The sequence below is a fragment of the Drosophila arizonae genome, chromosome X (assembly GCF_054131065.1).
Source record: "Drosophila arizonae isolate 15081-1271.41 chromosome X, UAZ_ARI_1.0, whole genome shotgun sequence".
Taxonomy (NCBI): domain Eukaryota; kingdom Metazoa; phylum Arthropoda; class Insecta; order Diptera; family Drosophilidae; genus Drosophila; species Drosophila arizonae.
This window is the reverse complement of record NC_142927.1, coordinates 30371350-30399163: the sequence shown is the minus strand read 5'-3', so window position 1 is coordinate 30399163 and position 27814 is coordinate 30371350. Positions and strand designations below refer to the sequence as shown.

The following is a 27814-nucleotide window of genomic DNA, read 5'->3' as shown; positions in this document are numbered from 1 at the left end:
GATGTGTTAGCTGGATACATTATATAATTGCCATCGCCTGGCAGAGTCATTAAAGACACGCCTTTCAATTAACAGAACTACTTAAATCTGATTAAACCAGTTCCATATGGGTGTAGCAATGACTCGTGCAAAGTGCAGAGCTATAAATCGTACAAATGATTCACATAAAAAGTCACAATTTGCAGCATTTGCTGCATCCACTATGTATGCCTAGCAGACAGAGTCATTTAAATTGCGCGCGCTAGCCGTATGAAAGGTGGCAATATTGCATAGGTGGCAGCCCTATTTTACAATCTCACAGCAGCTTTGAGAAATATCGATAACTCGATCAATTAATATGTGGTATTTCACACTGTGCTGCCGAGCAGCACATGTTTTAATTTAAAATTTCAACTCATTGAAATGGGCGGACATCATAAGAAGAATCTGCGTGCCGAAAAGGCCAAAGTGAAGTTGAAGGGCGCCAAGCTACCCAAGGGTCTTAATGTAACCAAGACGGACTTTAAGGTGCGCAAAATTGAAATACGCACGCAACTCAAAGAATCTGTTTTATCGGCGAATAACGGCCAGCGCCAGCTGAACTTGAAAGAGGCTCTGTCCCGACTGAAACATCATAATCTTAAGTTTCGCACGGATGCGCTGCGCAATGTGCGTGATGCCATCAAAGCTGGCCAGGCCGGTCACTTGATTGGTCATCTCAATGAGCTGCTGCAGGGCATCGCAGCTGGCGCCTTAGACATCGAACAGGAGGTGCGCCGCGAATCGTTCAAAACGCTCGATGTGGTGCTCGAGGGACTGCCCGTCGAGGCTGTTGTGCCCTTCTTCCACATCATCGCCGCCTACTTGCGCTGTGCCATGACGCATGTCCAGCCATCTATACAAGAGGACTCGCTACTGCTCTTGGATGTGCTGCTCCAGCGTGTTCCCTCGCGCCTGCTGGCCGAGCGCAGCGCAAGCACCATCATAAGTAACTTCATAGACATGATATCGCGCACACGCCACGACACTCAGCACACGAATCGATTGCTCACCGTGCGCCTGGGCCAAGGCCAGCTGACGACGATCAAATGGCGCACAAAAGTGTTGCTGCGCCTGCAACAAATTCTCAGTACGCTGCTTCAGCAGAACAGCCAGACCAACAGCAGAGACAGCACAGCGGGACGCGTCGTCCATTACGATGCCACGAAGGTGCAGTACTACAATGTGCTGCGCCCTCAACCACTGGACAGCCGGGACCTGTACAGCATTGTGGGTGAGCGATTACGCAAGGCTGAGAACGAGCAGCTGCTCGGCTATGTGGAACAGCTGATGCCGCTGCTCCACGACAATTGGATCGAGGTGCGCCCGCAACAACAGCAGCAGCAGCTCAACCAGCTGCTCAATGTCGACGCGGCAGCCAGTCTTCACGTCATCCTGGACATCATGGCGCAGCTGTGGCAGCTGGTGCTCCAGTACGAGGCCACACAGCAAGACAACACACACGAGCTGAGTGACTGGATGCGGCGGACCTATGCAGTCAGCTTCATGCGTATATTTCTCCAGGACAGCAACTATCCTTACCAGCAGATGCCGCTGGCAGCCAGCGCACAAAGCATGAGCAGCAAGAAGGCCAAGAAACTAAAGACACCAGCGGCTGGCGGAGAATTGTGCATTGCTCAGAACTTGACGCTGGTCCAGCTCGTCTGCCACTTCTGGCCGCAACCGGACGACGAGCAGAGCGAGGACTACGGCAGCCTGCTGTACTACATCCATCAATGCCTGCGCCGCTTGGACACACTGTCCACGGACGAGCAGCTGCGTCTAGTGGCGGCACTACGCGCCCTGCTGCTGGACAATGGCGCAGCACTGCTGCAGTTGCAAGCTCATCGGATGGGCACTGTGATGCAGACCTGCATTGACGCCTACGTGGATCAGCAATACACAACACGCGAGGGCATCAGTACCAAGGTACTGAATCTTTTGTGCCAGATCGTGCAGCGCGTTGACCTTTACCAGGGCTACGGTGCCGAGGAGCAGTTCGCCAAGTTTCTCAGCTATCTGCCACAGCTGCTGCTCAAGCCGAACGTGGCCGATGTCACTTTGACGGCGATGTCCACGCTCTGCCGCCAGCAAAACGTCGTCTTCATGACGGCGCTCGTGGAGAGCGCATCCGAGGTGTTCACGAACCTGGAGCGGCTGCTTGTGACGGGCGACTCCTGCTCGGAGGAGAGCCGCTTCGAGAACCAGAAGCGCATAGTGAATCTATTCTATCATGCGCGCAATTGCGGCGATGTCAACCAGCTACAGGCCACGCTCGACCAAGTTAAGAATTCATCTGAGAGCATCGCCAACTACTTGAAGTCCATTTTCAGCTATGAATAGACCCGACAAACTATCCTAGACTGAACCCACTGAACCCTTGATCAATCTATCGTCGGATGACTTAACGCTGACTGCTTCAGTTCAACATGTCTCTATAAGACTGTTTCCCTTAGGACGTTACATTACATTTAATATATGTTTATATAGATGTAGCTCAATAAGCTTGTATGTATAGTTCCTAGTTATATAATTTACAGCCCAGACTAAATATATATATACACATGAAGACAAAAGCTTTTTCTTGAGTTAGATTCAAACAGGTCGAATTATTCTTTAGCTATGTAGGGTACATGGGAACGAATTATCTGGGTATGTCTCTTTATATACATTCAAATGACTTATTCAGATACTTTTAATTGTCTTAATATTAGGATTTCGTGATTTCAAAATAATAGCTATATAATTAATATATAAAAGCAACAACTAATGATTAGTATATTCAGTTTGTGGACTTCTGTTTCTTTTGAGGCTTGGGCTTAAAGCGATCCAAAACGGAGCGCACGGCCTTTAGCTTCTTGACCTTTTCGCCCGTCGTCGCCTCGCCGCCCTCAGCATGGCTGGCAATTACGTCCTTTTTGGCCTTTCTCACCTCGGCAATGAACTCCTGTTGGGCCAAAAATAAAAATCATTTTAGTATGAAAACTTTAAGAAAGATCAGAAGTTGTCGCACCTTGCGCTGTTGATCCTTGACTATTTGCTTATTGCGTGCCGCCTTAGCGCTGCCGCCACGCCCCTTCATCTTGTGGCGCGGATTTATGTTGATGCGCGGCGGCTTCAGGTAGAAGAGCTGCCGCTTGGCATCGATTTTCTCCTGCAGAGTGGGCGCATCCACTCCGGTTATCTCGTGTGGATCCAGTGTAATAAGCTCTGGCGGTATCTTCTCTAGTAGCGCGTGCACCTCGTGCTCACGCCGCTGCTTGCTCGTTTCGAATGGATTGTCCTCGAGCGCATCGTAGTTGGGCTCGCCGCAGCCAGGCACCAGCAGTGACTGGAAGCCACTAGCCGTGGCCACGCCTAGTACGTCTTCGTACGGACAGAAGCGCATCGTATGCACGAAGGCGTCGCAGCGCTGGCGCAAGTAGGGCAGCATGTTCTTGCGGCCAGTGCCGCCGCCTAGGAGCACATCCGTGTAGGTCTCCAGGTAGGTGCCCTGCGAGAGCGCCAACATGCCGCGCTGCGATACCTCCAGCTCGTTGGCCGGCAGACGGAGGTTGAAGATGGCCAGCGGCTTGTCGCTCAGCTGCCTCAGGTCCCACACCTTGACCAGTCGGTCCAGGCCGGCGGTGACGAGGTGCATGCCCTTTGGGTCGACTGTTAGCGCTGTTATTGCTGTGGGATGGCAGAGCAATTTTGCAAGCGGTTCACGCACCTTGGGAGACCACATGGACACGACGCCCTTGCCGCCACCAATGCACAGGACGCCGTTGCCCGGATTGTGTCGCATATGCCGTATGTCGCCCAGGCCCGTATTGAAGTTGCCCACCAGCTCACCAATCGAAACGTCCAGCCAGGATGCATAGCCAGCACTGTTGCCGGCCGCTAGTAGGAAGTGATAGGGCAAAAAGTCCATTCGGTTCACACGCGCCAGTCGCTTGACGCAGTGCAGCTCGGTGCCTTTCTTGTCGTAGAAGTATACCCACTCTTTCTGAGCCACCGCATACATGGTGGGCACGTGGAGCCACTGCACATCGGCCACGGTCTCCATCACATTGAATTCACAGTGCAGCTTCTTGGTTACCCAGTCAAAGGCAGCCACATGGCCGCGTCGCCCGCCCAGCAGCAAATGCCGCCCGTTCTTTGTGTAGCGCATCGTGTAGGGCCCGAAGTCAAGCTTGAGGGAGAAATGCTTCGCTGCCGACTGCAGATCCACATTGGCCACTATCTCCGCTTGACGATATTCCGCTGTGGTCTCCTCCTCATCAGCCTCCAACTGTCCAGGTGTCTCCTGTAGCAAAAGTTCTGTACGTGCTGCCTGCTCTGTGGCATATTCCACGTAGATCTCCTTGCGCTTATGCTTCTCCTTGAAGTGCCGCGTCCTGACACCAGTGGAGTCGACGGCTTCGCCACGTGAATATTTTTCCAGGACTTCCTGAGGTATTTTTTGCTTCTTGGGCTTCTCAGTTGCTTCAAGGCGCTTACGCTTTAGTGCTTTTCTTTTCTCTTGCGACTGAATTTTGAGAAAGTCACCTGTAAAATTTCTTTGATGTCTGCGTTTTGGTTTCGATGGTTTCTCCTCGCCATCTTCGGTTTTAACTGCTGCTGCCCTCTCAAAATAGCGGGTTGCCGGCTTCTTGCGCCCCTTTGGCGCTGTCTTTGTCATCTTGCTTTAGATTCTCCCAATATTCTGCAATCAAAACACACTCTTTCAAAGTGCGCCGCAGACCGCAACGTGCTCGTGCTGTCGAATGGGTCCACTGTTGTTGCTATCATTATCGATATCGCAATCGTCTGCAAGTGAAGACTGACAACCTGTTTCAAAAAAAAGGTGGCCCTATCGAGCAGAGTAAAAGAAACAGATGCAATCGATAGGTTTTTAAATTTAAATTTTTATTATAATTGCAAAGTTAAATAAAAAATACACAAATTTAATAGATTTATAAGTACAGCTACAATTACTACAATACATTATTTTAAAAAAAAAACATAATAAAAGAACAAATAGCAATCGATAGTTTTCTAATTAAAAATGTTTATTATAATTGAACTGTTAAATAAACAATAAAAAAAATAAAGAATTAAGAGACGTTTGTAATTATTAATAGAATTAATATAATGAAAGCGCATCAAAATGCATTTTAACATTTCGATGAAAAATGCTTTCGAGGCGCCTTCCACTAAATATATATATATATATGTATATATACGTATGCATATATTTATTTATGTGAGCCGTTATAAATTATTTTGGTATTTTCGTTGAGAATTCGTTAAACGAATTGCATAATTGAGATTGAAGCCACATCAGTCTATAGAATTGTTCTACCAAAATACGCCTGAATAGAGATAAAACTTTGCAATGAATTTTTACGTTTTCACACCCTCAATAGACACGGCCATAGGGCAGAGTGGTTGGATAGTACGGCAATGGCATTAGAAACTTGCCGCCAAAGCGTGGGCCGGACTGGGCCGACTCGCTGCTGGAGGAGAACATGGAGGTGCATATTTCGGCGCGATGTAGCCGGCTGCTGCTGTTGTTCGACGTGCTGCCAGTAGCCGTGCCAGTGCCGGACAAGCCCATGCCCAGGCCCAGGGCCGAGCCACGCCCCTGCTGGCGTCGCCGAGTGCGGATCAGCGAGAAGATGGCCACAACCACGGCGATCAGAAAGATGGAGCCCAGTATGCAGAACGAGATGGCCAGCTTCGAAATGGACAGACAGAGCGTGCCCTCGCCCACCAGAGGACGCACGTGCGGCACATAGTCCTCCACTGCAAAGACATTTCTCATCAGCTTCAATCAGGCTCGATTCGGATGGCACTCACCACTCATGTTGTAGCGACGGTCGTAGCGCAGGCGATCCACTTCGATCTGCGGCGCAGTCACGGCCAACGAGTTGAACACCTCGATGCGCGCCAGGTGCTGATCCCCGTTCAGCTGCAGTTGCTGCTCGGCGAGGCGACAATTCAGCTGTGGAAAGATTTCATTTCACTTGACGTGGACATTATTTTTGGGCAATTGCTGCTGCTGCTGCTGCTGCTGCTGCTGCTTATGCTGCTGCTGGTGCTTGGTGCTAGCTGCTGTTGAGTCCTACTGCGTGCTGCAGTTGAGTGCATTTCGGTGCAATAACCACATTAATTACTGGCGCCTTACACACATTAAGTATACGCTCCGCTGCACACACAGCCTAGCAAGACACCAGCCAAATCGCGAGCAGCAGCAGCAGCAGCAGCAACGGCAACCGCAACACTTTCGTTTTCATTGCAATTAATTCAAATGCATTTGGAATGCCTTGTTTGCTGCCTTAGCTAATTTTGCATAGCTACACAAATATCTTTATAGATTGTGCGGACGGATGTACATACATACGTGCATATGCATATATTGTCTGTGCTTTACTCACGTTTGGGCACTTCCCTCTGCAGAGCTGTACGCCGCAGCTCACGTGCAGTCGCTCGCGATCAGGAAACTTGAAGGCGGCGAATGTGGCCATAAACGTGCGCTCGACCAGATCTTCCTCATGCTGCTTGGACCACCCTTCCTCGGCGGGCTTCAAGCTCGTATGCAATGCCGGCATTACCTAAACGAATATAAAAATAATGAATACATATACATATTTAGTAAAAAAAGTAGTAGGATATACATATGTATATGTATATAGTGTAGTATTTTACAAAAATATTTGTGATTATTGATTTGCTATAACAGGCTTACTTTGTAGGAACAGTTTATACAAATTCATATATAAAAGGCATTTTGTTGCTTTGTTTTTTGTTTATGTCTTGTTGAAATTAGCAAATGCATTGAGTACATATTAGAGTACATTATTATAAATCAACTTTAAAGTGACCACAAAAAAAGAAGCGAAAATGCAATTGAGATTGCTGTAAACAATAACTTTATAATGTTGATCCCTCAATTTGCTCATAGCTCAACAACAATTTCGGAGTCACGCCCACTAAACTCAAAAACCGCTTTAGCCTAAAGTTAAAGTTGAAGCCGCATTACTTTGCGCTGCTCGCTGAGCTAAGACAAGTCTTTACGGCTTGTCAAAGGGTCTTAGAGGCGAGCATGAGGTAGTCGGGCGGACTTGCATGTACTAAGAATAAATAGCATTTACCGTTAGCCTCAATGTGAATTTAGATGATTCGAAAATAGTCGAAACTAAAGCTGAGCTAACGGTCTGGATTTTAATAATTTGAATTTAAATTACATGAAAATTTGTTCGCATTAGACCAGACTGCGATGTTAATGCCGCTGACAATGGGTTGAGTTCAAAGAAAACGCATCGCGCAGAATTTTATTTGGGTGCGTTGACCCGGCGTATTAGCCGGCTTACTTGTGCTTAGCTGTGCTATATACCATGAGGTAACTGCTGAAATTGAAAGTATCATCAGGGAATTAGAAGTAAGCGCTTAGATAATGCATAACTGTCGACAAACCGAACCAGTTCTGATTGACCTCGGTTCAAGTGCGAGCTCTGTTTATGGCCGGCTCTTATACAATTGTTGTCTTGTCGCTGCCGACACGAACACACATCACTGGCAATGGCAGTGACACCTCAATCCCTCTCCCTCACTCTCCCTCTCTCTTTCTCTGAGACGTGCATTATTTGGCCACTTCCGTTGCGAGCAACGGTAACAAAAGCCATAAGCCAAGTTCACGGACAACAACAATGCTCTACAGCTCGCTGTGTATGTGTGTGTGTTTATTAGCTAGCCATATTGCAGCATATATGCACACCTGCATGTGTCTGTGTATCGATGTGTGTCTGAAATTACAGACTCATGTGATTTACGCCATTGCCATTGTTGTTGCACTGCCACTTGTACTTGCAGCACACACACACACACACACACATAGAGACGCCGCTATCGCATTTCAATTTACATACCTCAAGCACGTGTGCTCCCTCGTGCGTGTGTCTGTCTATGAGAGAAACTTGAAACAATTACAACAATAAGCAAACAAATATAAACTCTGTTTGCAACGGAAGTTCAAATGAGTTCAAACATGAATCTATGTATTAAGCGCGCTGCAGGACATAATATGTCCGCATATTCAAATGTCTTGTATAAATCACAAGTACGTACTTATGTCCATACATACATACGTATACATATATTTAATGAATGAAACAACAACAGCAGATGCTGCTCAGGGAAGCATAATCATAAATATAAGAGCTTGAATGGCTGTTCGATATTATCGCCTATTAGGCTGTCTTATAATCAACAATAGAAGAGCTTACAGCATGGCCGCATATTCAAATTTGTTATGTCATCACTAAGCCAACAACAACAACAAGAACAACTGTTTGCAGTGCTAGCGTTGCCAGCCTAATCAGAAATTGCTTTTCAATATGTTCGCCTATTTGGGCGAACAAAGCTGCTCGCAGGACTGGCGCTGTTAGTCGTAACAGAAATATAAGAGCTTAAAATGCGCATAATTTCGATGTCTTGTATTGCCATTGCTGTCGCCAATGTGAATGCGTGAATGAGACCAAGACAGCAGTAATAGCATCAACCTCAGGACTGGCGCGTGCCTCAATCACTTTTCAATAAGTTTGCATATTTTTGGCGTCTTATACACAAAAGAAGAGATTTAATGAGCGCATATTCAGATGTCTTATATTATCATTGCAATCGTTATTATCAGTGCTAAGCAGTTTGCTCGCATATTTCTGATGTCAAAATATCGAAAGCTAATTGGATACAATTCTATAATACACAAATTTAGAAGAATATTTCAATTCTTGTACCGTTATCTATACCACCAGAAATTCAATGGAATTTATGTGTTGCGCCAGTGCTCGATTCAATAAGAAATTTAATAGTGAATAATTGCAAATTGATACTTAGTGGCCTTTGCTACTGTTGTTTATCAGGAATACTCAAGTGTGTTGTTATATGCATATGGGAAGTACAGCTTATTACAGTTGTTCTAATAATACTAAATCATGACAGTGAAATAGAGTAAAAGGAAAATATACAAAATGTGTCTATTCAATAACAAAGAACACTTTCAGGCCAAACGCATTCTTGCTCTAAGTTCACATACACACATACGCAAACACACACACACACAATGCATATTTATTATGTAGGTCAGATTCTGATCAGAAACTGTTCTATTTCACTTTTTAGCGGAGCTCTGCGCGACCTAGAAGACATTTGTGAATCAAATAAATAATCCAAGACAGAGCTGGGCGGGTGCATAAATTATTTGCACACACAGACACACACACACATGCGCGCGTAATATGAATACAAGAAGATGAAGAAGAAGAAAAGCAACTAAATGTGAAAGAAAATGAAAATCTGCTAAAACGGAAGACAACGAACTTATACCACTAAGCGGGGCAGGTGGGGCAGGGCCGGCAGGTGGGGGACTGATGTTTTTTAGCATTGTGATGGAACAATAAAACAAACATAAAATGCAAATGTTTTTTTGTTGTTGTTGTTTTTTGTCTGCTGGCTTTGCCCCTGTCCGTTAAAATAAAATAAAAATAAAAATTAAGCCGTGAGATTTTTCTTGCCAGCACCTCACATAATGGCCAACAGCAGCAGCAGCAGCAGCAGCAGTGGTGGCAGTGGTGGCACTGGCAGAAGATTTGTTTGACCCATTTAATGGCATGACATGTGCACAAAGCTGCGACGACGCCAGCGATCAAATGCAAATGCCTTTAGCTTTGGCATTGCTATTGCTATTGCTATTGCTATTGCTAGTGCCGCGGCTCGGCTACTGCCCAGGCAGAAGGCATGTCAAGATAGATATGTATGTGTGCATGCGCGTATGTATATACATACAATCCACAACTGTTGGCTAATTGTTGTGACCTCCTAATTTACTCAAGAAGAACTGAAGAACTGTTTCGTGGGCAGAGCAGCAGCTGCTTGCTTAATGGCCGCTAAGCTGCTTGGCTGGGCAAGCGCGAACGCCAACTGTTCTAACGATGCGCGCGTAATTATGTCTAACAGTTTACATTTTTGACTAGCTGCTGCCGACGTCGCTGCTGACGTCGGTGTGCTGTAATAACCGTTACATTTAATGATGCACGCCACCATAGAAGCCAATTGCACAACATTGGAGCTGGAGCTGGCGATTTCTGTGGCAGTGGCGACGCTAATCTGATCAGAAATATCAAAGCTCGAATCACTTTCGCAGAAATGAAAGTTAGCCAATCAAATCGATGGGCAGCAGAAATTAATCGCATACACGAAAATAGACAACACCAGCAGCAGCAGCAGCCGCAGCCGCGGCAATGAAAGCATTTAAAATTATGATTAATTAATTAATTGTCATCTCACCTGTTCGTCGATGGGACAGCCGCGGGCGTCGAGCAGCTGCTGCGTCGACTCACCCAGGCCATCCAGAGCAGCGCAGTCGACGACGCGCACTCCAATCGTGCCCGGCACAATCGCGCGCACGGTCAGGGTGGTGGCCATGCCCACCTCCACGGAGCCCGAGCCATTGGGACCGCCCAGCTCCAGCCAGATGCGCACGCGCGGCGTGTCCATGAGATGCGTCTGTGCTGCGGCCGCCGATGCAGCTGCGGCCAGGGCGCGCATGCGCGCATTGCTGCAAGAGAGTGGAAGAGTAGAAGAGTAGAAGAAGGGGATGAGCAGTTGGGAAATTGGTTTCCAATTACCGATCTCGGCCGTGCAGCGGCAGCGGCATGCCCATCGCCTTCGCCGGCAGCTGGCAGCGCACGGTGCGCAGGATGTCCGTGCTCTGGCGTAGCTTCTGCTCCGTCTGGAGCATGATCCGCACGGTGTACTCCATGCCGCCGTCGGGCAGCGGCTCGGCGCGCACACCACAGCCCGAGGTGGGCAGCCGCAGCGCGATGTGCGTAGCGTCCTGACCGCGCGACCGACACTCCAGCGGGAAGTCCTTGGCGTAGAGCAGGCCACGGAACGCCCGGCTTAGTGTGAGCTGCATCTCCAGCAGCTCACGCGTGCAATTCACCTGCAATGTCTGGATTCGCATAGAGGTGGGGGTGGAGGAAGAGGCGGAGGGGGCGGGGGCGGTGGCTGAGGCGGTGGCGGTAGCGGCGTCAGCTGAAGTGGCGACTGCTGCAGCGACAGGTGTTGCGACTGCCAAGAGAAACACGCCCAGTGCAATTGCCGTTCTGGTTGCCCAGCCAGCATGACACACTAAATGCACTTGTCGATGCATCTGCCAGATAAGAGAGGAAAGCAACTGTGGCTTCAGTTGTGGCTTCAGCTGCGGCTGCGGCTGGGGCTGGGGCTGGGGCTGGGGCTGTGGCTCTGGTTGTAGCTGGCGACGCCGCAAGAACATGTTTCCGATTTTCCAATTTCCCGTTGCGCCCGACGCGGGCAACTGCAACCGCAAATGATGCCACTTGGTCGCGTTTGCCGTTTGCCGTTTGCCGTTGGCCAAACACACCACACCTGTAGTTGCACCTGCCGGTTGATAGTTGATAGTTGTCGACTGCTGGCTGCTTGCAGCTAGTCGCCTCTTCTTCTAATTGGCCCCGTCGCGAGAATCGAGTCCACCGACCTGGCGATCAGGCCTAAGCAACTGAAAATGAAAATTCCTATGCATTACTAAGACGGCAGACGGCAGCAAATTAAGGCCAACACACAAACACACACACACACACACGCGCGCGCGATGCGATGCGAGTGCAGAGAGATGTTCAACTGCGGCCAATTGGCCAATTCGTAAGTGGGTCAAGTTTGCATTCAAATCAAATCAAATCAAATCAAAACTAAACAAAACAACACAAAGCAAATCAAATAATATGTCCAGCGATTGCAGCAGCCACTAAATAAATACGTTAAAATAAGCAAATAAAAACTTAAATCAACATCAACATCAAACTTTGCGTAATCCTATTTGATTTCAGTTGTTCATCTTACTCTTTATTGCCATAGTTGTTGTTGTTGTTGCTCTTGCTTTGTTTACTTATTTATTTGCTGTGCCATATTATGTTGCCCCTGTTGCTGCTGCTTGTAATCTTCACAATTAACTAGCCAAGTTTGAAAGTAAAATACAAAAATGCATATTTTTGGTAAAAGGTCTGCAAGCCCTTCGCTTCACCTTGACCAACACAGTAAGCACGGCACAAAGAAACAAATGTCAAATATGCTTTAGGCATATCCTTTTTGTTGTCACTTTACACTTTTACCACAAAAATTTCCAAATATTTTTATGAAATGTGTTTGATGAAAGCATTTAAAGCAAATTTTCACAGCAAACATCAAAATTAATAGAAATATACATTTATGTCAAAATTTTATAATGCTTACACAATATCGCGCCAATTACAAAATTTCTGTATGAGCACTGCACAAAAACCGCAAGTTTAAAAAAAATTAAAAAAATTTTTTGCTAACGGTAAACAACGCATGCGCGCGCTTCACACGACGAAAACAAAAACAAAACAAAATAAACGGCTGGCAGCGGCAGCAACTACTAAGCTCTGACCGAAACGCACGCTACCAAGTGTGCAAATCAAATAAGCCCCGAGCGCCAACGAAATGCAGCATGTATGTGAAATTGGGAGGCCAAGAAGTTGGCTAACCGCAAAGTGATGATAAAGCTGTGAAGAAGAAGAAGCGGTCGTAACCGTCGTCGCTACGCAAGCGCAGTTATTAAGGCGCCAAACAGGCATATCGATTGTTAAATGCTCGAAGCTGCCAACTCGTGAAAGTGAAATTTGAGGAAGTTGAAAATATATCGATATAGTTGGCGTCTACGAAAAATATTTCAGATTTGCTTAGTGCAGTTGTAATATATTTATGTAACAGTTAAAATGTGGACAATTTAAAAGTTATAATAGAAATGTTTTCTTTTAGTTCTATTGCTTCTTGTACTAATCAAACTGAACCAGTATTTACTGTTATACGATAGCAGCTACCAAGTATCGCATACACACTAATCTGCCGGCCTCCACAACACATCGACAGATGTCACACCAGCATTTTTTCATCACTAATCACTAATGCCACACGGTAAATACAAGCGAGCGGCTAAATAAGTTAATAGAGAGCAAAAAAAAAAAGAAGTAAATTGTCAAAATAAAAAGTTGTAATCAGAGTCCGATGAACCTAAACATCGATATGTCAGAAATTATTGAATTCGTAATGCCAATAAAATCTGAGTACTCTGAACAGAATGACGGCGGGGGCTGCGACGACGACGATGCTGATGCCGACGGCAATCACTATGTGGTTTTGGATTCCGTGGATGTGGGAAGAGATTTCAAAAATGAGGAATTCCTTTTGGTCAATGATGACGGTACGGGGGGCCAATTGCTACTTGACAATGCGCACTTGCATCAACAGCTGGTCAATTGTGCGGATCTCTTGCGTGAGCCAAGAGATGGTCAATTCGACGATGTACAGTATATGGGGGAGGAGCAATTGCCAGAGGATGTGGACGATCTGGTCGAAGAGGAGGAGGAGGAAGACGATGGGCAACTGCCCGTGGAGGAGCAGTACGAACAGTATGAACAATATGAGGACGACGTGCACATACAGGATCAGCAGAGCTTTGGGTGGAACTACGTGCAGTCAACCTCACCCCTATCAGAATCTGTGGCAATAAAGCTGGAGTCGATGACGACGACGACGACGAATACAACGACGACGAAGTCCACCACAACAACGACAACGGCACTGTCCCCAGCTCCAAGTCGGAATAAATCAAAGTCAAGTCCACATAGCTCCGCACGCAGTCATGTTGACCATGTGGCTATCGATGCCTCCTTCGAGGAGATAGCGCATGTAGCCGATGTACAGGAAGTCGAGGAGCCTGCACCACTGGCAAAGCCTAGTGAAAAGATGCTCGATCAGTTCAAGGGACCCCGACGGTATATGCTGTTCGACGAGCTTATTGCCACCATCGTGGACTTCGACGAGGATGGCACGCCCATTGTGGAGTTCTCGATGATTGGCAGCGTGCACGACGAGAAGCTGCCGGTGGAGTGCGGCATCTGTCCCGACGTCATGCACAAATCTAAGCTGTCCAAGCATCAGAAGACGCACATGGTGCCCGGTACCAATCGCTACGCCTGCATCTACTGTACCGAGACCTATCGCGATTGTAAGTACTTGGCTGGCCATGCCCGACGCCACATGGGCATCCGGCCGTACGTGTGCGAGCCCTGCAAGCTTTATTTCTCCACTAAGCAGGATCTGCATGTGCACAACCAGCGGCGGCATCTCAAGAAGGAGCACATCTGCGAGATGTGCGGCAAGACCTTCGCCCAGAACACCCAGCTGAAGCGGCACCGAGAGGCGACGCACGAGAAGAAGCGACGGTTCCAGTGCGAGCACTGCCAGAAGGCTTACTATAAGAACTTCTCGCTGCAAGAGCACATACGCAACGTGCACATGGGCAAGCGGCGGATGCTCAAGTGCCCCTTCTGCGGCATGCAGTGCCGGGATGCGCACAAGATGGCGCGGCATCGCAAGGAGATGCACCTGAACCAAGACACGTACGTGTGTCATCTGTGCCAGGAGGAGTTCACCGACATCAACTACTTCGACGCGCATAAGCGCTCTATACAGTGCCGTAGCAATACCCGTCGACTCGTCAACCAGGCCCAGGGTCGAACCTCCAACGAAGACGGCGACACCATGGACGAATGCAATGAGCTGGCGGGCATGCTGGAGGAGGAATATGACGAGGATGCCGGTCTGCTCGTTGAGTCCACTGAGGCGAGCGGCGTGGATGGCGTCGACGGCATCATTGGCGGCGCAGTGGCCGATGAAGATCAGCCACGGGATGACGAAACCATTTACGAAACGGTTAACGGCAATTTCCTGCACGGCGAGGTGGAGGACCAACAGCCATATGCGCAGCAGTATGATCCAAGCAGCTACGACGATGATGGCTTACTGGTCGAGCAGGTGGCCGACGATGAAGAAGATCACTCTGAGGAGATTCTCAACGATGACGAGGAGTACTTGGATCCAGCCCTCGACCATCAGACGCAGCAGCAGCACCAGCAACAGGCTGGTCACGAGTACAACGAGGACGAGTTAATTTATGAAATCACGTTGGAGACTGAGGACAACTGAGCTAACTTGAGCTTGCCAGCCAGTCAGGCGGCCAGACCCGTTCACCTCTCTCCGCGCCCTCCGCAGCGGGCCAGATCCTTGGGAAACCACATTGTAAATATAGATAAAAATAGACACATGCATACGTACATGTGCGTGTAAGTGTGTTCGTGTGTGTGTACTTTTTACAATTCCACAACTATGATCGTGTATTATGATCCAATAAAGCGCAATTGATTGCTAGTTTTTTCAAATTTTCTAACATATTTTCAGTGGGGATATGAACGAAAGACAATTAGCAAAGACAAATGCAACCCAGGGCACGCAGAGGTGTATTTATTGCAGACATCAAATTTCAGGCTCGATTGTGATTGATAGTCGATTGTCGTAGCAGTTAGTGGTGATCCGGATAATTGTCATATTTGCTTCAGATTAATTATTTCAAATAAATACGTAATATGCATATATATATATATGTATGTATATGTACGTACGTACAGGCAGTATGTAATTCATGGGGATGACATCAACATTCATTAAAATATGGTATTTGGGCGTGCTCGAGTGAGCGAGACAGCATGTGTACACAACTGTTCCCATTCTAATTGGTATCGAACGAATGGTCACCCTAATTGCAGCAACTGGCATCGAACGCACGTACGCGCTGAGCGCACACAAACAAACTTTGGTTCAATTTGTGCAATTTTCATGAACATTTCTTGCGTAAACTTTTCTCTCATATCAAAATGCTTAGCCTTGGGAAACAAATTGTTGGAAATAACAGTCACAATGGCGTTTCATGGCAACCATATCGATCAAGCCCTCATCATAGCAGCCGGCCCAGGCAACAATTCAGGTTTCAAAACACTCGCTTGAAATTCAATTGAAATTTGGTTTTCCAACAGCAGCAGCAGTTAACTGCCGAAATTCGTTTGCTCCATACACACGTGCAAGTAAATATTCATATATATCTCGAACATGGATAACGAAGAGGATGTCGAGCAGGAAAACGCAAACACTGATGCAGATGCCGATGCGGATGTCGAAGACGAGCCGGAGTCGGAGCCGGAAGTTGCTGAGCCCGTTGAGGTTGACAGCTGGGAATCCTTTCAGGCCCACATCGACTCGCTTGTGGTCAATCAGAAGTGCGACAAGCCGATCCGCATACTAGATGAGCGTAGGCAAAATATTGTGCAGCGCGTCCGCCAGGTCCAGCGGGATACGCCAAAAGGATTCTCAGAGCGCGCCATGAGCCAGATGAACAAAATCGATCAACAGCTAAAGCTGTCGAGCACCCGCCTGGGCCAGCTGGTGCGCTTTGGAAACGAGCTGGTGACTAATATCCGTGTGGCGAACGAAAGACGCGAGCTGAATCGTCGCATATACGAGGCCTCGCAGCAGAAGGATATGAAGAGGATGTTGGATAGCGAGAACATCGAGGCAATGGCCAAGTTTGAAAATATCAAAGCGCGCTGGAGCGAGCTGAACGAGATCAATGAGCCGATGCTGCTCTGGGACAAGATCGAGGAGCAAAAAAAGCGCATCGGCGCTATAATGGACCGCAAGGACCAGATGATTGCAGCCTGCCAGCAAGAGATCGATCGCATGAACACCAAATACGAGTTCGACAGACAACGCCAGGCGGCGGACCTCTGCTGCCTGGTCGAGCGCATCGACAACCAGGTGGAGACACTGAAGGAGTCATATAAACATCATTTGGAACTGTTGCGCAACACCGTCGAGGACGAGCGTCACGCCTTTTCGCTGATGGCCGACGAGAAGTGGCACAACTTCTTCAACGCTCTGAACACCAACTTCGAGGAGAAGTCGAAGCTGGTGCGCGTGCGCGAGCAGTTCTACACGCTGCAGCTGCAACTGCTGCAGGACTCGCAGGACGAGCTCACCAAGCAGACGCGCGTGCGCCTTGAGAAGGAGTGCGAACGCCTCGAGCTGGAGCTGCGACGCACGCGCGACAACGTGCTAATGAATTCCGAGAAACTGGACTACAACTACCAGGTGTTGCAGCGGCGCAACGACGAGAACACAATCATCACGAATCAGCAGAAGCGTCGTGTGGCGCGCCTTTACGAGGCGGTGGCCCGCACCAGGCGCAACTACAAGCAGATCTACCACAGCGGTCGGCGCACCATCATGAAGCTGACCACTGAGATCCAGCAGCTGCACGGCAGCATCAGCGATATGGAAGCGAAGGCCATGCACACACGCAACATTAACCGGGAGAAGTTCAATCGCGTGTGGAACATCAACTACGATGAGATCACCGGGCTGTTGACGCGCATCTTTGAGATCGACCGCATACTGCACGAGCAGCAGCTGGTGATGCCGTGGAAGCGGCCCAACATCTACATCGACAACATTAACAAGCCGATCGAGAAGCGCGCTTTCAACGCCATGGATCGCATCGAGCGCCGCTTTGGCAAGCTGCCCAAGCAGTACGGCGGCTCTGGCTATGATACCGGCGACGGCGATGGGAAGCGTCGCGGCCCCATGAAGGAGCTACCGCCCGAGTCAGCGCGTCTCATGCGCAACATACTGCGCAAGCTGGCCGATCGCGGCGGATTCCTGATCGAGGAGCGCTTGCTAAAGATACTCAAGCCCTATTCGGAGAGGGAGCAGACAATGGTGCGGGTCGACAACATCTTCGCAGCGCTGCGTATTCGCAACTTGGACCACGTTCTAGAGCTGACCAAGGTCTTTGAGCCATACACGTACTGCCCCACCTGCCAGCCGGGGGGTCTTAGCCCGACGAAGTGTGCAGAGGTGTTTCTGAAGGATCAGAAGGAGTCGCGCTCGCTCAAGCTGGGCGACATCAACCTCCCGGATCAGGCTCTGCTGAAGGGCAGACACGATAACAAGTCATTTCTAGTCCGTGGCCGTAGCAACAGGGACAAATGCACAAACCATTACCTTGTCATGGAGCCAGCCCTTGTGCTGCACGCCATGAATCTGTACACTAAGCAGAAGCACAAACAGATCTATGGCAGCTCCTCGGAGAGCAGTCTGGAGACGGAGTTGATTCGGTTCAGTGACAAGGAAATCCAAATCTTTTGGCGACAGTTCACCAACATCTTTCCCGACTCAAAGACCCATCTCTGGAAGACACTGGAGCACGGACTCAATCACTATGTCGAGGTGCTCAAGATGCGCGTCCAGTACGATGCCGAGGTGGTCTTCCTGCGTCGCCAGAATCGCGAGTTGCGCCATCTGCTACAGAAGTTCAAAGTCTAGCCGCTTCCACTTCCTTACCATATGCATATGTCGACTATGTATTAATATGATTTAACTTTTTGCCAGAGCGCCATAAAATTCAGTTGTATGAAAAATCCAAATCTATCCTTATTCCATAATTTTTTGCCAATTATGCCAACAACAATGTATCCTTCTCCAAATGGATCTGATGCAAAATTTCCCATTTTATGTGATGCAGACATATGTATTCCTTAATTGCTCTGTATTGCTGTTTGTGCATTCATACATATGTATGTATGTATGTGTGAATTGACAGCTGTTCTCTAATATGCATGTATGCAACTGTTCTCTCAAATGTCTGTACATACATGCGTATGGATACAACTGTTCTCAGAAATATGTACATGTATGCAAACATATGTATGTATGCCCATTTACGAAATCAATTCATAGTACGGTGGACTCTAGTTATTTCAAACCTTCGATATTTCGAACCTCTCATTACGAGTCCCCTACGAATTCTCTTTATTTTTCGAATTATTCCCATACATTTTTATGCACTCAGTAGCTCGAGCTAAAAAATCATTGCTAAAACGTGGTAATTCGTGCTCATATGGTCAAACACTGACAATTCAAAGCGAAGTTTCTTGGCTTAAGTAAGTTTCTTGTTAGTAAGAACTTTGAATTTAAATTTTGGACTCCCCTGTGTCCAAAGGCATGGGCTTTTATCTACACAACGAAACTGATAAAACAGCCCAGGCACTTTAAGTCCTTAAAAAATTATTGAAAAGTCTGGGCAGCAGCAATAAATATGCATCGAAACAAATGAGTTCTTTTCAAAGATTCATTATTTTGAAAATAAGTACATTACGAATATGTAGAGTACCAGCAGTTATATAAAAACCCTTAATGATTCGAAGTTTAATTTATTTTCTCTCAAAAACTTCAAACCAAAAAACGAGAGTCAACTGTATTAGCATTAGTTCTATGGGCTCATTGACAAAGCAATTAGCAGATAGTTAAGTGGCCATCTCTTTCGATCGCAGTAGGGCTTATGGGCTGTCATGCTTATGAAGAGCATAGATTTGAATACGGAAGCCGAGTAAAACAAAAGTGCTTAAGATTATGCTAGGTGCTCGATCGAAACTAATGAAAGAGAGAGAGAGAGAAAGCGAGGACGATCTTTCTATAAATGCTTCAATTGTATTGCTAGCTCGCTTTAGATCGTGCTGCCTGTCGGCCCATACGCAGCTGCATGGCAAGCGGCCCCAATTGTGCTTGGGGTTTGGATGAACTACTTCAATGTCACCTTTACTCCACCTATTACACTGTGCAACATAGAAAACCTGATATGATTCAATTGAATATACAAACGTTTAGGCTAGCTTAACTCTTGTTGTTGACGCGATATGACTAGATCTCGGGAAAATCATTCTTTCTCTTTCATTTCAGGCTTGCGTGAAGATCAACGATCAATATTTTTGAAAATCATATAAAATTCTAATTGAATACTCAATTGACCATGCCCTTAAAGTAGCTTAAGGCCAGTTTTGACTCGATATACCTAGAATCTAAGTAACTTCTATTTCATTTCTTTTATTAATTTATTTAATTTTTTTAAAGTATATAATGTTTGAATGCACTCTTTTTTCTAAATTTTACACTGACTTCTATGACCGTACTCTTCAAATATTGCATTCATACTTAATAAAATAAAGTTTAAAATTTTGTACTAGTTTTACGCTTGTATTGTATTGTATTGTATGTACATACATACATACATATGTATGTACATATGAAGATCGAAGATTTGATCTACTTTGCTTAGGCCTTAAGCCGCCCTTACTTATTTTCCAATTGATTATAGAAAATCGAGAATTGCATTTTTAATTCCAATTATGTAAAAGACCATAAAAACTTGATCAACTCATTTAGCCTAATGTCGAGGTCAACAAATACCTTCCGATCGCAATGTACAAACTATTGATACAAGACCATGACTAATTGCCTAATAACTACACGCACACATTTGTGTAGCGCTGGTATGTATGTACATATGTACATACATACGTATTACGTATGTATTTACATACACTTGTATGTCGATATTATCCATGTTCAAAGTTCTGTTGCACAGTGTTATCTGCGACCGTGAGCCGTGCACATGTCGATAAAGTTCTGTTTAGCTGGAGGAGCTGGGGCGGGTGCGGCGGGGCAGCCGTCAACTGAAGACCTGTATTACCAATATTATTTATATGTACAAATACAGTGTATGTATTCGCGCAGTACTTCATGAGGGCGTATACTGAGTGGCGGCCCGGTACGACTGCTCGGCCCAGGTAGTCCGGAGTGGTTCAAAGTGCGCGGCAACGAGCAAATGTTTAAAGTGCAAACGGAATCAAACTACAACAGTTGCATTTAGCGTCCGGCTCTTTGTTGTTGTTGTTTGGGTTCTTGTTTTTGCTTTATTGCTTCGCTGGGAGCACTGCGATACAAACTAAATAATAATATAATAGAAAAAGAACCGGCAACCGGAGCCGACACGACGCTTGTGCCCAGGTACAAGCGGCAACAGGTTGTACTTTGCTGTTGTTGCCTCTGCATTTATTGTAGTCGAACCAGTAAAACGTAATCTTATCGGGCCTGAAGACATAACGTAATAGGAAGCGACGCTCAACGCTCGACGCTCGACGGATCTTGGAGCTTGGTGGCCAAGCCACTTGGTAAACATGCGACAGCCCGAGCAGCAGCTGAACCGTGAGCTGGAGCCAGATGACAGCTACGACTCCTGCCTGACCGAAGATGTTCAGCTGTTCGGGCAACTGGATGACCTGGATGCCAGCCGCGAGCTGCTGCTGCCCTCTGCAGCCGAGCTGGACCTGCTGCAGCTGGTTAGTGGAACTAACGATGCTGCAGTGCAACCGGCTCTCACACACGGCGACTCTTTGCAGCCGCCGCCACAGCCGATTAAGCCAAAGTCGAAGCGCGCCACGCCCACCAAGCGACAAGCGAACAACATTTGTGATCTGTGCGGGCGCAGCTTCAGCGATGCGTACGGCCTACGCATCCACCGGATGACGCACACGGACGAGCGGCCGCACGTGTGTGAGGTGTGCGGCAAGGGCTTCCGGCAGCTGAACAAGCTGCGCATCCATTCCGTCACGCACACGGACAAGCGGCCGTACGAGTGCGATATTTGCGGCAAGGGATTTCGCTTCGCCAACTATTTGGCAGTGCACCGGCGACTGCACACGGGCGAAAAGCCCTACGGCTGCAGCGAGCCCAGCTGCGGCATGTCCTTTCACTCCATACATGCCCGACGCATGCACATGAAGCTGCACCATGCCAGCGGCAAGACTCTGGAGACAGATAATCAGAACGAGCACAATGATCAAGTTGATTCGACAGCATCGCTTAGCTTCACCTGCCCCATTTGCGCACGCGTCCTAACGGACCAATGCTATTTGAATACGCACTTGAAGCGCCACTACAACCAGCGCGATTTCGCCTGCCTGCATCCGGGCTGTGGCAAGCGCTTCTTTAGCTCCTCGGAGCTAAACCATCACCAGATTGCGCACACGCGGCTGCGTCCATTTCGATGCTCGCTGTGCGGCTCGTGCTTTCTGCGCAAATCGAATTACAAGCAACATTTGAAGATTCACTGCGATTGAATATGTTTTAAAATATATGTAAGGTTTATTTAAATATACGATTTATACATAGAATTGTTTTTGTTTGAATGGTTTCGTTTTGTTTGCATTTGTTCTGTTTTAAATATATGTATGTATGTATTTATCTTCTTGCAAGTATGTATATTATATGTATGTATATATATTTGTTTGTTTTTAATATGTATTGGTAATTGGTTGCTCGCCCTTTTGCTTTTGCGCATATTGATTACTCAGTTTCTCAGTTTCTCAGTTTTTCAGTTACAGTTTCAGCGTCAGTTGACTTATTTTTTGTGTTCTATTACTTCTCATATGTTTTTTGTCTTAGTTGATCTTAAAAATAACATTTGTTTTAGCAAAAATACGCACATACATCTATGTACACACATATGTATGTATGTATGTATGTATGTATAAGCATGTTTGCATGCATCAATTTATGTATGTAGCGACCACACTGACACTAACACCGCTCGCTCGTCCTCTTCAAACTCTTTCACAGTTGTCAGAGCCCAGCTTAGGCCAAACAAAGAAAAAAAACAAAAAACAAAACAAATTGTAATGTAACCAGCCTACAGCAACAACAAAATGCAGCATTAATTCGAAAATGATTTTTGCATAATTTGCATTTCTGTACTGCAGCCAACATGGCCACATTGACACAATTGTGATTTGCGATTGCATTTGAAATGAAAATGAAACAGAAACAGAAACAAAATCGAAATTTAAAATGTAACTTAAATACAAATTTAGTGTTCTATGACATTTGCAACATGAATACAAAGCAAGTAGTTTAACTTCATATTCCAAGCATACATACAGAGACAAAATCCAGTTTACAGATACATTTCAACTTTTTTTACAATTGCTTTTCGTATTAGAACTGAATATACATACATATGTATTTATGAATTAAAGTTTTTTCTTTTCTTTTTCTGGCTATGCACACATTTTACTGAAGTTTTTTTCTTGCTTGCTTATTTTTTTCACGACTAAAACGAAAAAAAACGCGTTTCTTGCGTTTTTGCTAAATTTGTGTTAATTGAAGAATTAAACATACACACATAAGTATGTATGTATGTATAAGCGAAAATCGATTCGTTAGAATAACATTCAATATGACATCTTTTAATTCTCTTTAAATAAATTTATTTTATTTTGTTTTTTTTTTTTTTTTTTTTTTTTTTTATAGACGTGTTAAGATAGCTCATATATATAGTTCATATATATGTATATATTTATGTCTGTATGTGTGTGTAAGCTTTAAGCTTGAAAATCCCAGTTTCCGCTGTTTATTCACTTGCTTTGCCCAATCTTAGAAAAACGTTTCCCAAATCACCGTTTTGTTTTTCTTCTTTCAAAAAGAATTTTGAATCTCTCGCTTTGTCGGCGATGCACGTTTACCAACTGTTAAACAGGATCATATAATTTTTGTGTTTTCTTTTAGTTTTTATCTTCACCGCCTTTTTCACTATGTCTAGAAACTGTGTATAAAAGTGATTTCTCGTTTAAAACTTTGAGTCGCACATTCCTATCGAAAAATGTTGCTGACACGTCTCATCGTCTCTTCTCATCTCATCCCACTCTGCCTATTCCTACACACTAAAACACTAAGCTCGTAACCAAAAAAAAAAAAAAAAAAATACATGATCTCGATTGTTGTATATGTAGATAGAATATAAAAGTTCTCTTTTAACTGCATGAGCTTCACGTTGTATATTGTAAATGTGGGTTTGTACTCTGTTCCCAAAGAGGAAAACTTTCGAATATTGGCGCCTGTCGCCGCTACTGCTTCTATATGTTCAGTTAAGGTACAAGTATTACAATTTTCAATTCTGAAGAGAAAATAACATGGACTTTCGGTGCAGCTACATGCTAAATATAGAAATCGGTATCGATTTAGATTTGGCAACGTCCATCCAGATGCCGGGAACAGAGTATCTGGCAGTCGGTAGCTACCGACTTCTTATTTACTTTTTGTGTCTCTTTTACAATCAATTATCGTTCTCACTTCTTGTGTTAAAATTGCTCTGTTTTTTAAGATATTAAAAAAATTACATATACATGTATATATAAATATATATGTATATATATATATACATATATATATAGATCTGTGTTGCATGTACATAAATCAAAGAGCTTTTTGTTTTTGAATTTGTTGCCACACTTAGGACATGGAGCTGCAGGGCAATCGAGGCGATCCCATTTGGGTGAGTACACGATCAAGCCATTGAAGTGGCCCATTCAAATGGAGCTCGATCCAGCAGGGCGTGGAAGTGACCGTCTGCCGGCGATATTCGGCACCCCAGCCCTTGACGAAGGACATGCGAATGGTGCACATGCGCGTTAGCTGATAAACGGCCTCGAATCCCTGCGAGACTGACTGGGATAGCAAGGCGGCAAACTCTTGATTATTGAAGATCTTTAGATTGCAGCCGGGCGGTATTTTGCAGACAGTTGCCGGATGCCAGCCGTAACGCTGATTACAATTGGGACTCTGAACGAATATTGATGAATCGCTCAGGCATTCGGCAAAGACCTCGCCGCCAATGTAATAGAGGCGAACGCCTTTGCCAATATGGCGACGCGTTTGCTCCACGACCTCGTTGCGATTCACGTTCGAGAGTAGGCCCAAACAGAAGCGCTCTGAATTGGATGGATCGGTGAAGCCGTCGACCGTTATTGATGGCTGTGAGGCGTGAAAGGTTTCGCCCACTCGGGTATTTAGCTCATAGTAGGATATGGAGCACCAGAAGGCCGGCTCATGGTACATCACTGGTGCAGCATCGGCGGGCGGTGTTAGCCGCGACATATTCATATTATCATTGGGATCAATTGGATCGCCATCCTCGCTCATATAGCCCGGCGGCGGGGTGCCCGTATTGGGTATGCTGCTGCCCACACTGAGAACGCTGGATTGCGAGTCCATGTTGCAGCTGCCCGGCGGCAAGTTCTGGCCGACTCCTACCACGCTGCCAAAGGATAGTGGCGAGTGTTGCTGTTGCAGCTGCTGATGCTGCTGTTGCTGCTGCTGCTGTTGCTGATAGCCACCGGCGCCCGTTGCCGTTGAGTTGATAGTGGTGTTGCTGCTGCTGTTGCTGCTGCTGCCACCCAATTCCATATACTGTGGCGGACTGAGCGAGGCGCTGCGTATTATTGCAGCATTGTACTCCGTATTATTTGGTATCTGATGTGTGTGATTGTCCAATGGGTAGTCGACTATGGAGTCGGGGGGCGTTGGCAGCGACTTGGGCACCAATATCGACAGCTCGATCTTCTTGTAGTGATACGGATTGATGCAGATATCGTCCTTTCGCAAATGGAACGCGTATTCGCAGTGCTCGAGCGGCTTTAGTTCATTCTGCGACTGGAGATCGGGCCAGCGCCACAATCGGCAATAGATGACGTGCGGTAAACCCTTGCGTAGGCTCTCGCCAGTGGCAGCGGGTTTGCTGCGCGGCACAGTCACACACCGGGTGTTGCAATTCTGCGTGGATATGGCGCGCTCTAGTTCCTCAATTTGCGAATTCTTTTTGATCTTTTTCACCAGGTTCCGGACGGCCTTCTCCGACCACTTGCCCTCGACACTATTGTCCTCGTTGCCCTTTTTGAGTGCTAACAAACGTTTAACCACTTGCGGAGTGAATGACAACATCTCACGAACAGTGGACACTCAACCGCGCCCCCCTCCCCCGTACAGGCGTACAACACACAAAGCCGGCTTAACGCTGAATAAGCGCACCTGCCACCACGCCTCCTCGGTTCCAGAAGCTACTTTTTAGCTTTTATATCTCAGTGCTTTTTCCGTCTGGTCCTTCTATTTCGCTGCACTGTTTACAGTTTACAGTTGCAATTGATACGTCCAGCAATTATCGTTTGTCAACACTGGTAATTTGCTGATGTCTGACGTTTTGTTTTGCTGTTCTCGATTCTTTACAGCGTCACTTTATTGTTGTTGTTATGCTTGTTGTTGTTGTTTGCTGTCAGCGTTTCTAAAAAAAAATGTTTATAACAGTTAGTTTTCTTTCTATCTCCCTCGCACTTTGGGTCTATGCGTATGTATCTATGTTGTATGTATGTAAGTGTGCGAGTTTGCGTGCTGCTAAAATAATTAAAAGTTGATAATTTGCATGCATCTGTATGTGTGTATGTGCGATTTCGTCTACTATGACTTCCCCACAGTAAGCTTGATAAAAAGAAAAAAAAAAATCATGAGCCCATATGATGATGTTTGTGATAATTACGCATCTATTCAAGTATGTGTAAAAGTCAGAGCTATAGCTATAGCTATTACTATATACATATGCATGTACATACAAATATATACTCGCAATATATACACACGCACGGGTGTATTGATTATACTCGTGTATAATCAATCCGACAATTCCTGTTTGTTCTTTATCAATAACAACTAGAGCAGCTGACGACGATGTACATAGCTGCGCGAGATAGGTGCCTGCTTAAGGTGTGAGTAAAGCTCTGTGCAAAGCATTTCACGGGGGCGTTTTATGCCAAGGTCACTTGTCTGCAAAGGCAGACGCAGCTATAATGACCACACAAACACACATATGCAAATACATACACACGTATGTATGTAGGTAGCTCCAAGCCAGACATAAAGCACAGAATCCCTATGACAAACACTATTCAATTTTATCTATAGGATAATTACAACACTAAATCAATAACATATACACAAACACACACACACACATACACAAATGTTTTGCAGACCTTTCCTCTTCTTGATATTTCAAATTCCATTAATTAGTGCTGCGGGGGCATGTGAATGAATAGACTTGTTACTGGGAAAAAGAAAGTGCGTACACGCAGCGAAAATAACTGCTCCTTGGTCATACATTAAACGGTAGTTTTTAGCCAATAAAGAGATGCAAAGCTTATTATTTAAGTGTGCCCAGCTACTGGCATCTGGATATATTGGCAGCAGCTCATTAGCTGAAAATGACAGGCATGAAATGAAGTTGAAAAAGAAGCAGTACACACAGACACTCGCACACACACAAGCACAAACATACATATAGAAGCAAACGCATGCAAAAAGTGTAACTACGGATTGTATGTATGTATGCATGTAGAGACGAACATTACCTGTACAACAACTTCCACATGTAAACAGCGGCACGACGGCAAAGTTGACACCGGCACCTGCATTAAATGCCTGGAGCTGAATGTGAATGATAAATCTTGTAGATGGAGCAGCAGAACTAAAGAGGAAATGCAAAAACAGCAACACGCACTTCCACTTCTACTTTTATTATTTTTGATTGTATATTGCTTTTTTATATGTTGTATATGTATGAAATTGCAACCGTGTTGTGCTGTGCTGTTGGCGGGTCTAAGGACGGGTAACTGACCAACGTTGGTGGCACGATTGCACCGGAACCGGGCGCGTACGTCAAGTCTTGTCTTTGGCTGGATAATGGGGGAGGGGTGGTCGCTGATTTCAATTTGTGTATGTCTTATGCGCGCGCAAGAAAGTGACAGCTAGACACAGATACACATACACATGCAACACAGACACACACTCATATACAGTTTTATATACAGCGAATGTTCCTGCTGCTGCTGACCTTTCGCACTGTATGATTACTTTTCTAGTGCCCTTTCCACTTTCACAGCTGTTTAATCACAATTTATGCCAACGGTTTGTTTATCTTTATTTTTATTGGCTTGTGCGTTTTATTTGAATGATTTTAATGCGTCTGAGGCGTGAGATCTATGCCGAAAAAGCACACCGTTCGTTGTGTCTACTGTTTTGTATTTCCACATACATATACGCAGTTCTTATTCGCATTCTCCTCTGCTACTTGTGCTTCTTTCCTCTGTGCCTATGTCTACTGCTGTGTACATGTGTGTGTGCG

General features: G+C 45.9%; 7 protein-coding genes across 9 annotated transcripts; 4 read left to right on the top strand and 3 right to left on the bottom strand.

Annotated features, from left to right (window-relative positions):
* Positions 1-312: 312 nt before the first annotated feature.
* On the top strand, positions 313-2594 carry LOC108617962 (testis-expressed protein 10 homolog). Its single transcript, XM_018013867.2, has one exon. It carries the CDS (start codon positions 403-405, stop codon positions 2359-2361), a length of 1959 nt encoding a protein of 652 aa, XP_017869356.1. The 5' UTR covers positions 313-402; the 3' UTR covers positions 2362-2594.
* Positions 2595-2596: 2 nt separating this feature from the next.
* On the bottom strand, positions 2597-4800 carry LOC108617963 (uncharacterized). The gene is made up of 2 exons (XM_018013868.2): positions 3032-4800; positions 2597-2965 (listed from the first exon to the last, which is right to left on the bottom strand). Exons 1-2 carry the CDS (start codon positions 4679-4681, stop codon positions 2801-2803), a joined length of 1815 nt encoding a protein of 604 aa, XP_017869357.1. The 5' UTR covers positions 4682-4800; the 3' UTR covers positions 2597-2800.
* Positions 4801-5210: 410 nt separating this feature from the next.
* cyr (cypher) lies at positions 5211-12480 on the bottom strand. 3 transcript variants are annotated; one of them, XM_018013515.2, is made up of 6 exons: positions 12292-12480; positions 10668-11560; positions 10327-10597; positions 6420-6596; positions 5842-5986; positions 5211-5787 (listed from the first exon to the last, which is right to left on the bottom strand). In XM_018013515.2, exons 2-6 carry the CDS (start codon positions 11315-11317, stop codon positions 5402-5404), a joined length of 1629 nt encoding a protein of 542 aa, XP_017869004.2. In that variant the 5' UTR covers positions 11318-11560; positions 12292-12480; the 3' UTR covers positions 5211-5401. The 3 variants fall into 3 exon arrangements, with proteins under 3 accessions (XP_017869004.2, XP_089331923.1, XP_089331924.1); XM_089475797.1 differs by lacking the exon at positions 12292-12480 and adding an exon at positions 12083-12237; XM_089475798.1 differs by lacking the exon at positions 12292-12480 and adding an exon at positions 11902-12058.
* A 606-nt stretch (positions 12481-13086) lies between these two features.
* LOC108617972 (uncharacterized) lies at positions 13087-15302 on the top strand. Its single transcript, XM_018013880.2, has one exon. The coding sequence runs from the start codon at positions 13087-13089 to the stop codon at positions 15067-15069; it is 1983 nt and encodes a 660-aa protein (XP_017869369.1). The 3' UTR covers positions 15070-15302.
* Positions 15303-15557: 255 nt separating this feature from the next.
* On the top strand, positions 15558-18392 carry LOC108617968 (dynein regulatory complex protein 1 homolog). Its single transcript, XM_089475794.1, has 2 exons — positions 15558-15892; positions 15954-18392. Exon 2 carries the CDS (start codon positions 16027-16029, stop codon positions 18295-18297), a length of 2271 nt encoding a protein of 756 aa, XP_089331920.1. The 5' UTR covers positions 15558-15892; positions 15954-16026; the 3' UTR covers positions 18298-18392.
* A 126-nt stretch (positions 18393-18518) lies between these two features.
* Positions 18519-27668, top strand: LOC108617780 (uncharacterized). Its single transcript, XM_089475801.1, has one exon. The coding sequence runs from the start codon at positions 20988-20990 to the stop codon at positions 21927-21929; it is 942 nt and encodes a 313-aa protein (XP_089331927.1). The 5' UTR covers positions 18519-20987; the 3' UTR covers positions 21930-27668.
* Smox (Smad on X protein) lies at positions 21931-25584 on the bottom strand. Its single transcript, XM_089475799.1, has one exon. It carries the CDS (start codon positions 25582-25584, stop codon positions 24097-24099), a length of 1488 nt encoding a protein of 495 aa, XP_089331925.1. The 3' UTR covers positions 21931-24096.
* Positions 27669-27814: the final 146 nt, after the last annotated feature.

Coding starts and splice junctions, on each gene's coding strand:
- LOC108617962 (XM_018013867.2), top strand. CDS start 403: ATGGGCGGACATCATAAGAAGAATCTGCGTGCCGAAAAGGCCAAAGTG.
- LOC108617963 (XM_018013868.2), bottom strand. CDS start 4,681: ATGACAAAGACAGCGCCAAAGGGGCGCAAGAAGCCGGCAACCCGCTAT. Junction 2,966..3,031: donor TCAAGGATCAACAGCGCAAG/GTGCGACAACTT, acceptor TTGGCCCAACAG/GAGTTCATTGCCGAGGTGAG.
- cyr (XM_018013515.2), bottom strand. CDS start 11,317: ATGTTCTTGCGGCGTCGCCAGCTACAACCAGAGCCACAGCCCCAGCCC. Junction 10,598..10,667: donor CCGCTGCACGGCCGAGATCG/GTAATTGGAAAC, acceptor ACTCTCTTGCAG/CAATGCGCGCATGCGCGCCC. Junction 6,597..10,326: donor GCTGTCCCATCGACGAACAG/GTGAGATGACAA, acceptor ATATTCGTTTAG/GTAATGCCGGCATTGCATAC.
- LOC108617972 (XM_018013880.2), top strand. CDS start 13,087: ATGAACCTAAACATCGATATGTCAGAAATTATTGAATTCGTAATGCCA.
- LOC108617968 (XM_089475794.1), top strand. CDS start 16,027: ATGGATAACGAAGAGGATGTCGAGCAGGAAAACGCAAACACTGATGCA.
- LOC108617780 (XM_089475801.1), top strand. CDS start 20,988: ATGCGACAGCCCGAGCAGCAGCTGAACCGTGAGCTGGAGCCAGATGAC.
- Smox (XM_089475799.1), bottom strand. CDS start 25,584: ATGTTGTCATTCACTCCGCAAGTGGTTAAACGTTTGTTAGCACTCAAA.